Below are 11,920 nucleotides of genomic sequence, written 5' to 3'. Positions count from 1 at the left end.
AAAGATTTGATGAGCATAAACCTGCATAAGCTAGGCCCTAAAGGCTTACTGGCTTTAGACCCATCTGTTTGTTTCTCTCTCTCTCTCCTGCACTCTCTCACACACACACACACGCACACAAACAAACACACACACACACACTCTCCTGCTGACACATACCTACTTCTGCATTTTACTTCAATTGTTTCACAATCACTAACAAACCCCAAATGCATGCACATTGCACTGTCCATCGCAAAGGATATTATTTGGGTGCAAAACGTTTTAAAATGTGCAAGCGAGTAACTGCTTGGGTGCACACAAGCCGGTTGCAAAAGGCAAACGAGGCTTCCACAATGTAATCATCTGTAATAAGTGTCATGTGTCTTGGTGATGGCTTTGACCACAGCACAAAGACAGGTTTGTTAGGGTTCTTCCTGTCCTGCTTCCACCACTGGAGGTAAACAAGTCAATATGTTTTATGCATCCTTATATTAAAATAAAACTTTCCTTCTCTTATATTCTGATAGTAAATATTAATATGTACCTCAAGGGGGTCATTTAAAATATTTGTTTCCAAATTTAATCAGTCTGTTGGTGTGCTTTGGAGCAAGTGCGCATGCGCGAGTGCTTCTCGTGAATGAATGTCGCTTCACGTCTCAAGACATTTCATGCATCCAGGTAGGGGCAACATCAGCATTAGTGATACCGATTTAACACATTCTCACCGACATTCGGTGTCATAAATAAGCACTTTGGCTTATTCCTGACACCGGCAGCGAGATGTGCAAATGTCGCTTCCTCCCAAATTCAGACGGGATAGCTTCGCCCTGCAAAATAATGTGGAGGTAGGTTAGCATGTATGCTAGCCAGCGTTATCTACCTCGTTTTTTAAATTGAAATTATTTCAGAATATTTATTTGATTTGGACAGTTTGTCGCTTTTTGTGTGCGAGTTGTCGTGAGTTGTGAGAGTACGGCTGGTATTGTTTCAGGTTCTGTATTGCACTGACAGCGGCGGCGAGCTAATGCTAACTCGGCAATATTGAACGGAAAAGCAATAGTCAAATTTGATGACGTCAATTTTTATTAAATCCTGATATTTTTTGCACTCCAACACATGCAACCAAGTGAAAAATAAATTGATTTATTATACTGTAAACTCTTAAATTTGAAATTTCTTTGCAATTTTATTGTGAAACTTATCAGTGAACTATATTCCACAAATATTCCATGCATCCATTTTCTTCTGCTTATCCGAGGTCTGGTTGCGGGGGCAGCAGCCTAAGCAGAGAAGCCCAGACTTTACTCTCCCCAGCCACTATGTCCAGCTGCTCTCGGGGGATTTCGAGGCATTCCCTGGCCAGCCGGGAGACATAGTCTTCCCAACGTGTTCTGGGTCTTCACCGTGGCCTCCTGCCAGTTGGACGTGCCCTAAACACCTCCCTAGGGAGGTGTCCGGGTGGCATCCTGACCAGATGCCCGAACAACCTCATCTGGCTCCTCTCGATATGGAGGCATAGCGGCTTTACGCTGAGCTCCTCCTGGATGGCAGAGCTTCTCGCCCTATCTCTAAGGGAGAGCCCCGCCACCCGGCGGAGGAAACTCATTTCGGCCACTTTTAACCGTGATCTTGTCCTTTCGGTTATAACCCAAAGCTCATGACCATAGGTGAGGATGGGAACGTAGATCGACCGGTAAATTGACAGCTTTGCCTTCCGGCTCAGCTCCTTCTTCACCACAACGGATCGATACAGCGTCCGCATTACTGAAGACGCCGCATCAATCCGCCTGTCGATCTCACAATCCACTCTTCCCTCACTCGTAAACAAGACTATGAGGTACTGAAACTCCTCCACTTGGGGCAAGATCTGCTTTTATTTGTATTGTACTATAATATGCAGCTACTACTTGACATTGACTCAAGATTGTGTTTCCATAATATTGTTAACAGCATGCAATTCAAAACCCTTCATCTGGATCAGTCCTTGGACTTGACATATAATGTTTAGTGACTGTTTGGAATCATGTGCAGGCATTTTCCTTAGCAACATAGAGTGGGTCCTATTGTTTAATTGAATTGTATGCTGGCTGTGGCTGCACATCAAATTAGTCTGGTTGAAACAAACAAAAAAATAGTATGATACAGGAAAAAAGTAATTTTCATCTTTTTGGTACAAAGCAAAGTATAACCTGCTTCCCAAGAATATACAACAATTCTTCTCAACAAAAGAGGAGAAATATAATCTTAGAGAAAAATGTTTTTTAAAACATTTGTACGCACGTACAAAACTTACTTCACCACTTATGTATTTATTTATTTTTATTGTGATTACTTATGGAGTATATTGTAGATACATTGAGAACAGGAAGTGTACAAAAGTTTTAGCAACTGTTATGTAAAAGAAAAGGGGTAGGATTGAATAAGCTCTGCTTCTTCCTACTCCTTTTCGAACATGTTGAAAAGAGAAACTGGAAATTGTGATGTATCATGTTGTATGCTTGCGTGTTCGAAATAAACTCAAACTCAACTCAACATTTGAATGTGCAAAAGGTTCTGTGTAAGTAGTTCAAATGCAACAGATTAAATTAAACGAGCAGCGTTAACGAATAAACCTGAAGGTTATTTTCAGTATATTGCCATTGATCTTTGGACATGCCTTTTGCTCCCATGCCTCGAACCATGTGACAAGCTTTAGTACAGCATCAAAGATGTAGACATGAGAATTTAGTTAAAGAATGGGATAATGTTTTGGAGCAACAAGGAAGTAAATATTTACCATTGCATGCTGTATTAGGCATGCTGCTATATCGCAAGACTATATGTTTGTGCTAATTCCTCCCTTTCACCCCCTGTTTCAGTCCAGTGGCTGCCATGGGCTGCTATGTAAAATAGGAGGAGTTCATTAACACCTTCAATCCCAGCGTCACAGTTTCCCACCATGGCTGAAGAGGACTATGGCACCTTTGTGGACTGGAACCAGATGGGAGATCTGGTGAAAAGCGGCGGTCCAACCAAGGTGGACTGCAAGGACCTGAGAGAGTTCAAGCAGATGGCTCGCCAGGGATACTGGGCTAAGAATCATAAACTCCGGGCGCAGGTGTACCAGCAGTTGATCAAAAGCATCCCCTGTCGCACGGTGACGCCGGATGCTGAGGTCTATCGAGACCTGATGGGAAGCGCCGCCACTAAAACACCGTCCTCCAACATCCCGCTGCCGGAGTTTGTGGATGGGGCCCCCGTGCCTCGCTACTGTCTGAAAGCAGACGCAGTAGGCTCCGCCCACAGCATAATTAATTGTTTGGCTGGCCAGTTTCCCGACATTTCCTACTGCCCGTCCCTTCCGGCCATCACGTCCTTGCTCCTGCACTTCAGCGCTGACGAAGCTCAGTGTTTTGAGCACGTGAGCCGCATGCTGGCGTGCAACGAGCCAGGCAAGCGGCTCCTTGATCAGACCTTCCTAGCCTACGAGTCGGGGTGCATGACCTTCGGGGACCTGGCCAACAAGTACTGCGCGCCGGCTCACAAGCTCATTGTGGCCACGGCGCAAGACGTGCTGGAGGTGTACTCGGACTGGCAGCGCTGGGTGATCGGCGATCTGCCCTTCAGCCACATGGTCCGTGTGTTGGATGTCTACATGGTGGAGGGCTACAAGATTCTGTACCGTGTGGCCATCGCGTTACTCAAGTTCTACCGTAAGCACAAGGCGGCGGCGGCAGGGCCGGCGAACCAGCAGCAGGATTCCAGCAAAGTCAGGTCGGACATTCAGGCATTTATCAAAGGAATCGCTTCCGTCGTCACGCCTGATAAACTCCTGGAGAAAGCCTTCTCCATTCGTCTGTTGAGTCGCAAAGAAATCACTCTGCTGCAGCTCACCAATGAAAAGTCCCTGCAGCAAAAAGGCATCACTGTCAAGCAGAAGAGGTGCTCTCCAATTTTTTACTTTCATATTTGTTCTGTTTCACTCACTCACATTTTCTTTCATCTTTATGTGGTTTGTGCCTCCTTGCATGCATCTCATCTTCACTCCTTTCCCCTTTTGGTTCAGCATTAGGTGGGTTCTATCCTCTCTTCTACCATCTGTATTCATTGTCTGTTGCATGGTCTTCCCTTACAGGATACACGTATAGTAGATCGCTTTGCTGGGCTTACGTTCCATAACCCTCCACAAATGCCGAAAAGCCACGGATAATGGGGGCCCCAAATAAAAGCCTACGAAAATACCTATTTTCGATAGTTTAAACCAGAGCTGTCGAACTTGTATTCATTGACAGCCATGTCGCAATTATGGCTGCCCTCAAAAGGCTGCCTGTAATCGCAAAAATATGTATTCAAACGTAAAATAGTCCTGTTTTGCATAGGCAACTGTTTTTGATCTATATTTTTCAGATATTTTTTGATTAATGGAGAACTCTTTAAAATCATAAGTCAAAGCATCATGCAGATATTTAAGTATTTATTTTGGATAACAAAACAAATGCCTGGAATTTATTGTTGCATGATCATTAAATATGCAAGTATAGAACATATGCAACTGCATGCATAAATTTTTCGAGCAAAAATGAATTAACAAATACATTTAGCAAAAAAATGCTTTATTATTTCTGTCCTTTCACAGGCCACATAAAGGGATGTGGTAGCCACATAAAAGAAAGTACCATACCACCACAAATCATGTGGTGAACCACATAAAATGGGGTGGCAAGCCACATAAATTAATCTACTGGGCCACATAAAATAAATGAAACAGTGTGCTGAACCACATAAAATTATATGGCAGGCCACATGAAATGATGTGCCAAATCACATAAAAAGACGTGGCGGGTCAGATAAATAGATGTGGCGGGTCAGATAAATAGACGTGGCGGGCCACTTGAAATAGTGTGCCAGACCACATAACCTGTAAATGACATGTTGGGCCACGTGAAAGTGTGCTGCACCTAGGGCTGGGCGATATTGGCTTTTATTAATATCGCAATATTTTTATGCCATATTGCGATATACGATATATATCACGATATTTTGCCTTGGCCTTGAATGAACATTTGATGCATATAATCACACCAGTATGATGATTCTATGTGTCTACATTAAAACATTCTTCTTCCTACTGCATTAATATATGCTACTTTTAAAATTTCATGCAGAGAGAGAAATCACAACTAAGTCAATTGACCAAAACTGTATTTATTAAATACTCTTCATTCTCTCACGGGTGACTTTTTGAATGAAAGAACAAATTAATAGTGTTGCTACCTTTGTATAGTAACACTTCTGTTGCATACTTTGCATATTGCTGTTGTCTGCTGAATATCTTCCCTCTTAAAGCCAAACCACCAGATGATGGATCCCATGCTCTTTATTTTGGGCATTTATTGTTCTTCCTCCATTTGTGATCAGTTTCGCACCTTCTCTCTCTTGTAATGTCACAACCTCCTCTCCGCTCTGCTTATACGACATCTCAGCTAACGTTAGCCATGCTGCTACCTCTTTGCTTGGCGAAAGTGTAAGACGCTAGACGCGCGACAGTATGTGACGTATGTAAGAAGGCGGGCTTGTTTTCCGTCTCTTTGAGAAGGAGACACAAGAAGGGGTGAGAAACGCCTGTTGTGTAATGCCCGCAGCTAAAAGCAACTGCGTGAGAACATATAATCGAATATTACGATATAGTCATTTTCTATATCGCACAGAGGCTAACCTGCGATTTATCGTTATATCGCCCAGCCCTAGCTGCACCACATATAAATGACAGTGGGCCACATTAAGTAATGTCCCAGGCTACATATAAATGACATGATGGGCCACAATAAGTAATGTGCCGGACCACATAAAATGACATGATGGGCCACGTTAAGTAACGTGCCAGGCAACATATGAATGATATGATGGACCGCGTTAAGTAATGTGCCAGGCTACAAATAAATGACATGATGGGCCACTTTAAATAATGTGCCGGGCTACATATTAACGACATGATGGGCCACATTAAGTAATGTGCCAGGCTACATATAAATAACAAAGGCCACGTAAAAAAATGTGCCGGAACACATAAAATGACATGATGAGCCACATTAAGTAATGTGCCAGGCTACATATAAATGACATGATGATCCACATTAAGTAATGTCCCAGGCTACATATAAATTACATGATGGGCCACGATAAGTAATGTACCGGACCACATAAAATGACATGATGGGCCACATTAAATAATGGGCCAGGCTACATGTAAATGACATGATGGGCCACGTTAAATAATGTGTCAGACTACATTGAAATGACATAATGGGCCAAATAAATTATGTGCCGGATCACATGAGATAATGTGTGGACCATACACATAAGGTCTGGCCCCAGGCCTTTGAGTTTGACAGCTGTGCTCTAAACCCTATAGTATGACTCTCAATAAATACTTTTTAAATGTAGCTATACACATTAAACAATTACTATATATTGTATTGTACCCGCAAAACATGAGGTACACATCATCACTCAAAGTGTCTTCCTGATAGAAAATGTTGAGTCAATTGACTTGAGTCAGCGCCCTCTGCTATATTTATAGCTGCAGCACTCTCTTTTGCTCCCTGCAGATAAGTAAATCTAATTATTTAGAGTTTAAAGTGATGAAAAGAAAACTTGTGTATATGCGTTGGTGGTGACTGCTGAACCACAAATAGGTGGGGATGTACTGTGCTTTAGAGTAGTCCTTGTGCAGCTTGTAATAACAGGAAATATGTACTAAGCACTGAAAATGAGGCATAAGACTGCCGATATTCATTGTGCGAACCATCTCGCACTGCATCATTCCTGAAATTCATCCTCTTCCGTTTCTCCATGATGACATACCTGGTGGAGATTTTGGATGTTAGACACTTTGCACTCCTTCCCCGTCCTCCTAGTACTAAGTGGGTCAGGTCTGGAGGAGGCATATTTTGTCACTCCATTATCTTCCGCTTTTTTGGCAAGGTGCTTGATCTTCTTGGCCTTGTGCATTGATCTCAATGAACTGCAGTGCTGCAGTGCACTCATGCAGCCCCATCCCATCACGTATGACTGTTACCAAGATACAATTATCATAATGCTCACTTGTGTTGCCAGCTATTTTGACAATGATGGCTGTGTTGACTCATTTACAGTGGGTAGCAAATCCATACTGCTGTACACTGACTACTCCAAAGTATATTCTGGTAGTCTATTGTCCCTTGGTGAGATGCTATATATTCCTTCCTGCAACATCAGGAATAATGTGCAGCTGGCACTCAACCCAGAGACCTTCTCCTCAGAGATAGTCAGCGCCAAGGAGATGCGAGACATCTGGTCGTGGATCCCCGAGCGCTTCGCTCTGTGCCAACCTCAGCTCCTCTTCACCACCTCCACACACGGCTGCAGCCTGAACAGGTGCACTATTTTTCATCACTCCTTTTGCATTTTCATACTGCCTTGAATTACATGTGAATATCGACTGTGACATCTTCACTCAGGTTCTACTCGCACTGCGAAGGCTACGAGCCCACTCTGCTGCTCATCCGAACCATAGATGGCGATGTAAGCAAGCAAATAAAAGAACTTGGGCTTTGCAAAAATGGTTAGAAACGCTGCAGAAATAATGATGGTTCCGCTCTTTTGGCCTTAGGTATGTGGAGCCTTCCTGTCGACAGATTGGGAAGAACGAAAGCGAGGTGGCAATAAACTAAGTTTCTTCGGCACAGGGGAGTGCTTCGTCTTTAGAGTGAGTTATTTTGAGTTTTTATTCAAACTACAATCGCTATTTATAATTAGTATTGTTTTTTAATTTGATAGTAGAAAAATATTTAAAAAATAATAATACAAATCTAAAAGGACTACAAAAATGATTGAATAAAGATGAGTAATAATATTAAAATAGTATATACAATATAATTTTTTTTTCTTTACTCACAAGCCAAAAAAGTTTATTTTGCTTAAAGATTATAGTTTTGGCTGTGCAATAAAAGGGTATTTTCTTTAGTTTTGATTGAAACCGCAATGATTATTTTAATTTTAATATATTTATATTATTTTTTTATCCAACAATACAAATGCATTTATATACATCGATGTATTGAATATAGTGTGATATTAATACTATCCATCCATCCATTTTCTATTCATTGTATTTAAATATCCATTCATCCATTTTCCACCGATTATGGTAAAAAAAACATCCATCAAAAAAAAAATGTTATCCTAACTCACGAGCCAAAACATATTTTCTTTATCTTAAAGATTGTAGTTTTTGCCACCCTGTATGAGGAAGAGGCTTTTTTTGCAATGCCTGATTATTGCCAGTAGAGGATGCTATTGCCTTACATAGCACAATGACTTATCATTGGCCTCAAATTTGGTGAATCATATTTACTATGATGTCCTGTATTTCCCAGCTTGAAAAAAACTATTTATTAGTTTTATCTGTTTTTGTTGTAGTGCATTTCAAACTTTTACGTACTCTAAATAGAAAATATTATCTCTCAGATGCCATGTGTGTGAATTATTTACACGCACTCTCTTTTGAGCTCTCTGCACACGAGCTGTGTTAGAATCCATGTTTGTTTATCATGTCACACTATGTGGGTTTATGACATGTTCTATGAGTGATTGCTGTTACTGAAGCCTTCCCCTTTGTTGCTAGCTGAAGCCAGAGATGGAGCGCTATGAGTGGGTGGTGATCCGCCATCCCGAGTTAGCCTCCGCCGTCAAAAATCAGAGCCAAGAGGGCACGGGCACCTCCGAGGGGCAAAATTCGGACAGCAATATCTTGCCGCAGCCAGAGAAGCCGCTTGGCGAGCTGTCACCTTTCCTGTCCGCCCGCCACTTTAACCTCAACTCAAAGAATACTTCCATGTTCATGGCGGGGAACTTTGACTCCATCATTGTAGGTGAGTGAAGGAGAAAGGAGAAGCCACTTAAAAACGCAACACTCTACTAGGGGTTTAAAAGATAAAAAATAGATTTTTGAATGAATCACGATTCTTGTTTGTAACAATTCTTAATCTTTTTTTTTTAATTAAAAATATATATACAGTCGTGGTCAAAAGTTTACTTACACTTGTAAAGGGCATAATGTCATGGCTGTCTTGAATTTCCAATAATTTCTACAACTCTTTATTTTTTTGTGATTGAGGGATTGGAGCACATACTTGTTAGTCACAAAAAAACATTCATAAAGTTTGGTTCTTTTTTATGGGTCTACCGAAAATGTGACCAAATCTGCTGGGTCAAAAGTATACATACAACAATGTTAATATTTGGTTACATGTCCCTTGGCAAATTTCACTGCAATAAGGTGCTTATGGTAGCCATCCACAAGCTTCTGGTTGAATTTTTGACCTCTTCTTTTGACAAAATTGGTGTAGTTCAGCTAAATGTGTTGGTTTTCTGACATGGACTTGTTTCTTCAGCATTGTCCACACATTTAAATAAACACTTTGGGAAAGTCATTTTAAAACGTTAATTCTAGCCTGATTTAGCCATTCCTTTACCACTTTTGATGTGTGTTTGGGGTCATTGTCCTGTTGGAACACCAAACTGCACCCAAAACCCAACCTCCGGGTTGATGATTTTAGGTTGTCCTGAAGAATTTGCAGGTAATCCTCCTTATTCATTGTCCCATTTACTCTCTATAAAGCACCAGTTCCATTGGCTGCAAAACAGGCCCGGAGCATGATACTACCACTACCATGCTTGACGGTAGGAATGGTGTTTCTGGGATTAAAGGCCTCACCTTTTCTCCTCCAAACATATTGCTAGGTGTTGTGGCCAAACAGCTCAATTTTTGTTTCATCCGACATCACATGGACAAAGATAAGACCTTCTGGAGGAAAGTTATAAGTAATAGGGACGGGGTGGCGCAGTGGGAGAGTGGCCGTGCGCAACCCGAGGGTCCCCGGTTCAAATCCCACCTAGTACCAACCTCGTCACGTCCGTTGTGTCCTGAGCAAGACACTTCACCCTTGCTCCCGATGGGTGCTGTTGGCGCCTTGCATGGCAGCTCCCTCCATCAGTGTGTGAATGGGTAAATGTGGAAGTAATGTCAAAGCGCTTTGAGTACCTTGAACATAGAAAAGCGCTATACAAGTACAGAGAAAAAAATATATATATAAAGGAATGGCTAAATCAGGCTAGAATTAAGGTTTTAGAATGGCTGAAGAAAACAAAAAAATTCAGTTGAACTGCACCAATTTTGTCAAGAGGAATGGTCAAAAATTCAACCAGAAGCGCCTTATTGCAGAGAAACTTGCCAAGGGACATGTAACCAAATATTAAGAGTGCTGTATGTATACTTTTGACCCAGCAGATTTGGTCACATTTTCGGTAGACCCATAATAAATTCATTAAAACAAAAAAACTTCATGAATGTTTTATGTGACCAACAAATATCTGCTCCAATCACTCTATGACAAAAAAAAATAAAAGTTGTAGAAATGATTGGAAACTCAAGACAGCTATGACAGTATGTCCTTCACAACTTGTGTATGTAAACGTTTGACCACGACTGTGTATATGTTTATCTGTCCTGTCCAACCACTCAGGCAAGTCATATTGTTGATGTAGTTGGCCATATCTGCTGTACAGTGTGGGACACTTCTCTTGTTGCCTTATTTTTATTTGACTTTATTAAATGGGTTCAGGTAGAATTTTACTAAACAAAATCTGTTTTATTTTAAGTTATATAGAAATATATCATAGCTGTTTATCTATTCAATGGAATCATAGAACTGGCACACAATTTTATTTTTAAAATAAGTATTGATTTTAAATCTAGACCCGTTTTGAATCAAACGATTCTTAATCTAATCGTGTGTTGCCTAAAGATTCACAGCCCAACTAATCTTAAAGTGTGCCCTCTTATCGCCGATCAGGTGGCGGCGAAGGCAACGCTCTGTACATTGACTCGGAGCTGAACCACGGGCGCACTGGTCGGTGCACCACGTTCGACAACCCGCCCCTGTGCGCCGAGAGCTTCCAGGTGTCCCTGCTGGAAGCATGGGGCTTCCAGGACACCATGGCCACTTAAAGGCATGCACTTCACAAAGCGATTAGCACTTACTCAAACATAACCTAAGTCCGGAAATGTGTTTTACAAAACATACCTGAAACCGTCCTGCAAATGAATACAAGATGTTATTTGTTAACCTCATTTCATCATTAAAAAAAATGTATGTTTTTTGTACATGTATGTTGTTTTTCCAGGGTGAGTGTACAGTTTTGTCAGCTGTGGTACATTCAGGTGCACAGTGTTATTGTGAGTAAAACAACCACTACGGTCCTAAATATCAGATATTGTTATGATGTTGCATTAATATCTTCTTCCAAGTCAGCTAAAAGTTTGTCACTTTGTGGTTCATATACCTATGCCCTTTAAATTCATATATGTGATGTGTGCTTGTGAAAATAATGTAGTGAAATGGAGCGTTGCAATTTTGCACTTTGTTCATGCCAAAGTTGTCAATTGACTGACAGCTAACTAGCAAGCCTCATTTGCGCTTTTTTGTATAATTTGTGAAGTGTGTTTTTGGTTAACAAACAATGTGACGTATCTTATCACTTTCCGTCCGTTATGAGTTTAAAAAAAGTTTCCAAACTGGTGGCAAATTGTTCTCACACAACCTTTTCATATTCATCTGTATGATTAATTGGCAATTAAAACATCACAGGTGTAAATTCCATGTGAATGTACAGATTCAAGCTGTCTTGTCTTCTTGGCTCACTTAATTGTTTTTTTCCCAAGATCACGTCTTGAGACTTACAGAAGTATGCCAGATGCCTTTTGAAGTCAGCTGACTAGGAATCTAACCCTCTGATCCTCATCTTTGTGTTTGTTTCAGCTCATTTTTCCTTTACCATTACTATATAGTTTTTTTTTAAACAATATACAATCTAAATACTTTCTTGTTTTAATACACTTTTTAAACAGAATAAATGG

At 41.0% G+C, this 11,920-nt stretch overlaps 1 protein-coding gene across 3 annotated transcripts; it reads left to right on the top strand.

Annotated features, from left to right (window-relative positions):
* The first annotated feature begins 508 nt into the window (after nucleotides 1–508).
* Nucleotides 509–11,682, top strand: tbc1d24 (TBC1 domain family, member 24). 3 transcript variants are annotated; one of them, XM_061909297.1, is made up of 7 exons: nucleotides 509–660; nucleotides 2,841–3,903; nucleotides 7,219–7,377; nucleotides 7,461–7,524; nucleotides 7,613–7,708; nucleotides 8,627–8,873; nucleotides 10,857–11,682. In XM_061909297.1, exons 2-7 carry the CDS (start codon nucleotides 2,921–2,923, stop codon nucleotides 11,009–11,011), a joined length of 1,704 nt encoding a protein of 567 aa, XP_061765281.1. In that variant the 5' UTR covers nucleotides 509–660; nucleotides 2,841–2,920; the 3' UTR covers nucleotides 11,012–11,682. The 3 variants fall into 3 exon arrangements, with proteins under 3 accessions (XP_061765281.1, XP_061765283.1, XP_061765282.1); XM_061909299.1 differs by having other exon boundaries at nucleotides 592–660; nucleotides 2,846–3,903; XM_061909298.1 differs by lacking the exon at nucleotides 509–660 and adding an exon at nucleotides 667–827.
* The last annotated feature ends 238 nt before the right edge of the window (nucleotides 11,683–11,920 follow it).

Source organism: Nerophis ophidion, linkage group LG08 (assembly GCF_033978795.1).
Source record: "Nerophis ophidion isolate RoL-2023_Sa linkage group LG08, RoL_Noph_v1.0, whole genome shotgun sequence".
Lineage (NCBI taxonomy): Eukaryota > Metazoa > Chordata > Actinopteri > Syngnathiformes > Syngnathidae > Nerophis > Nerophis ophidion.
Note: the sequence above shows the minus strand (reverse complement) of the source record. Positions and strands in the feature narration are given on the sequence as shown.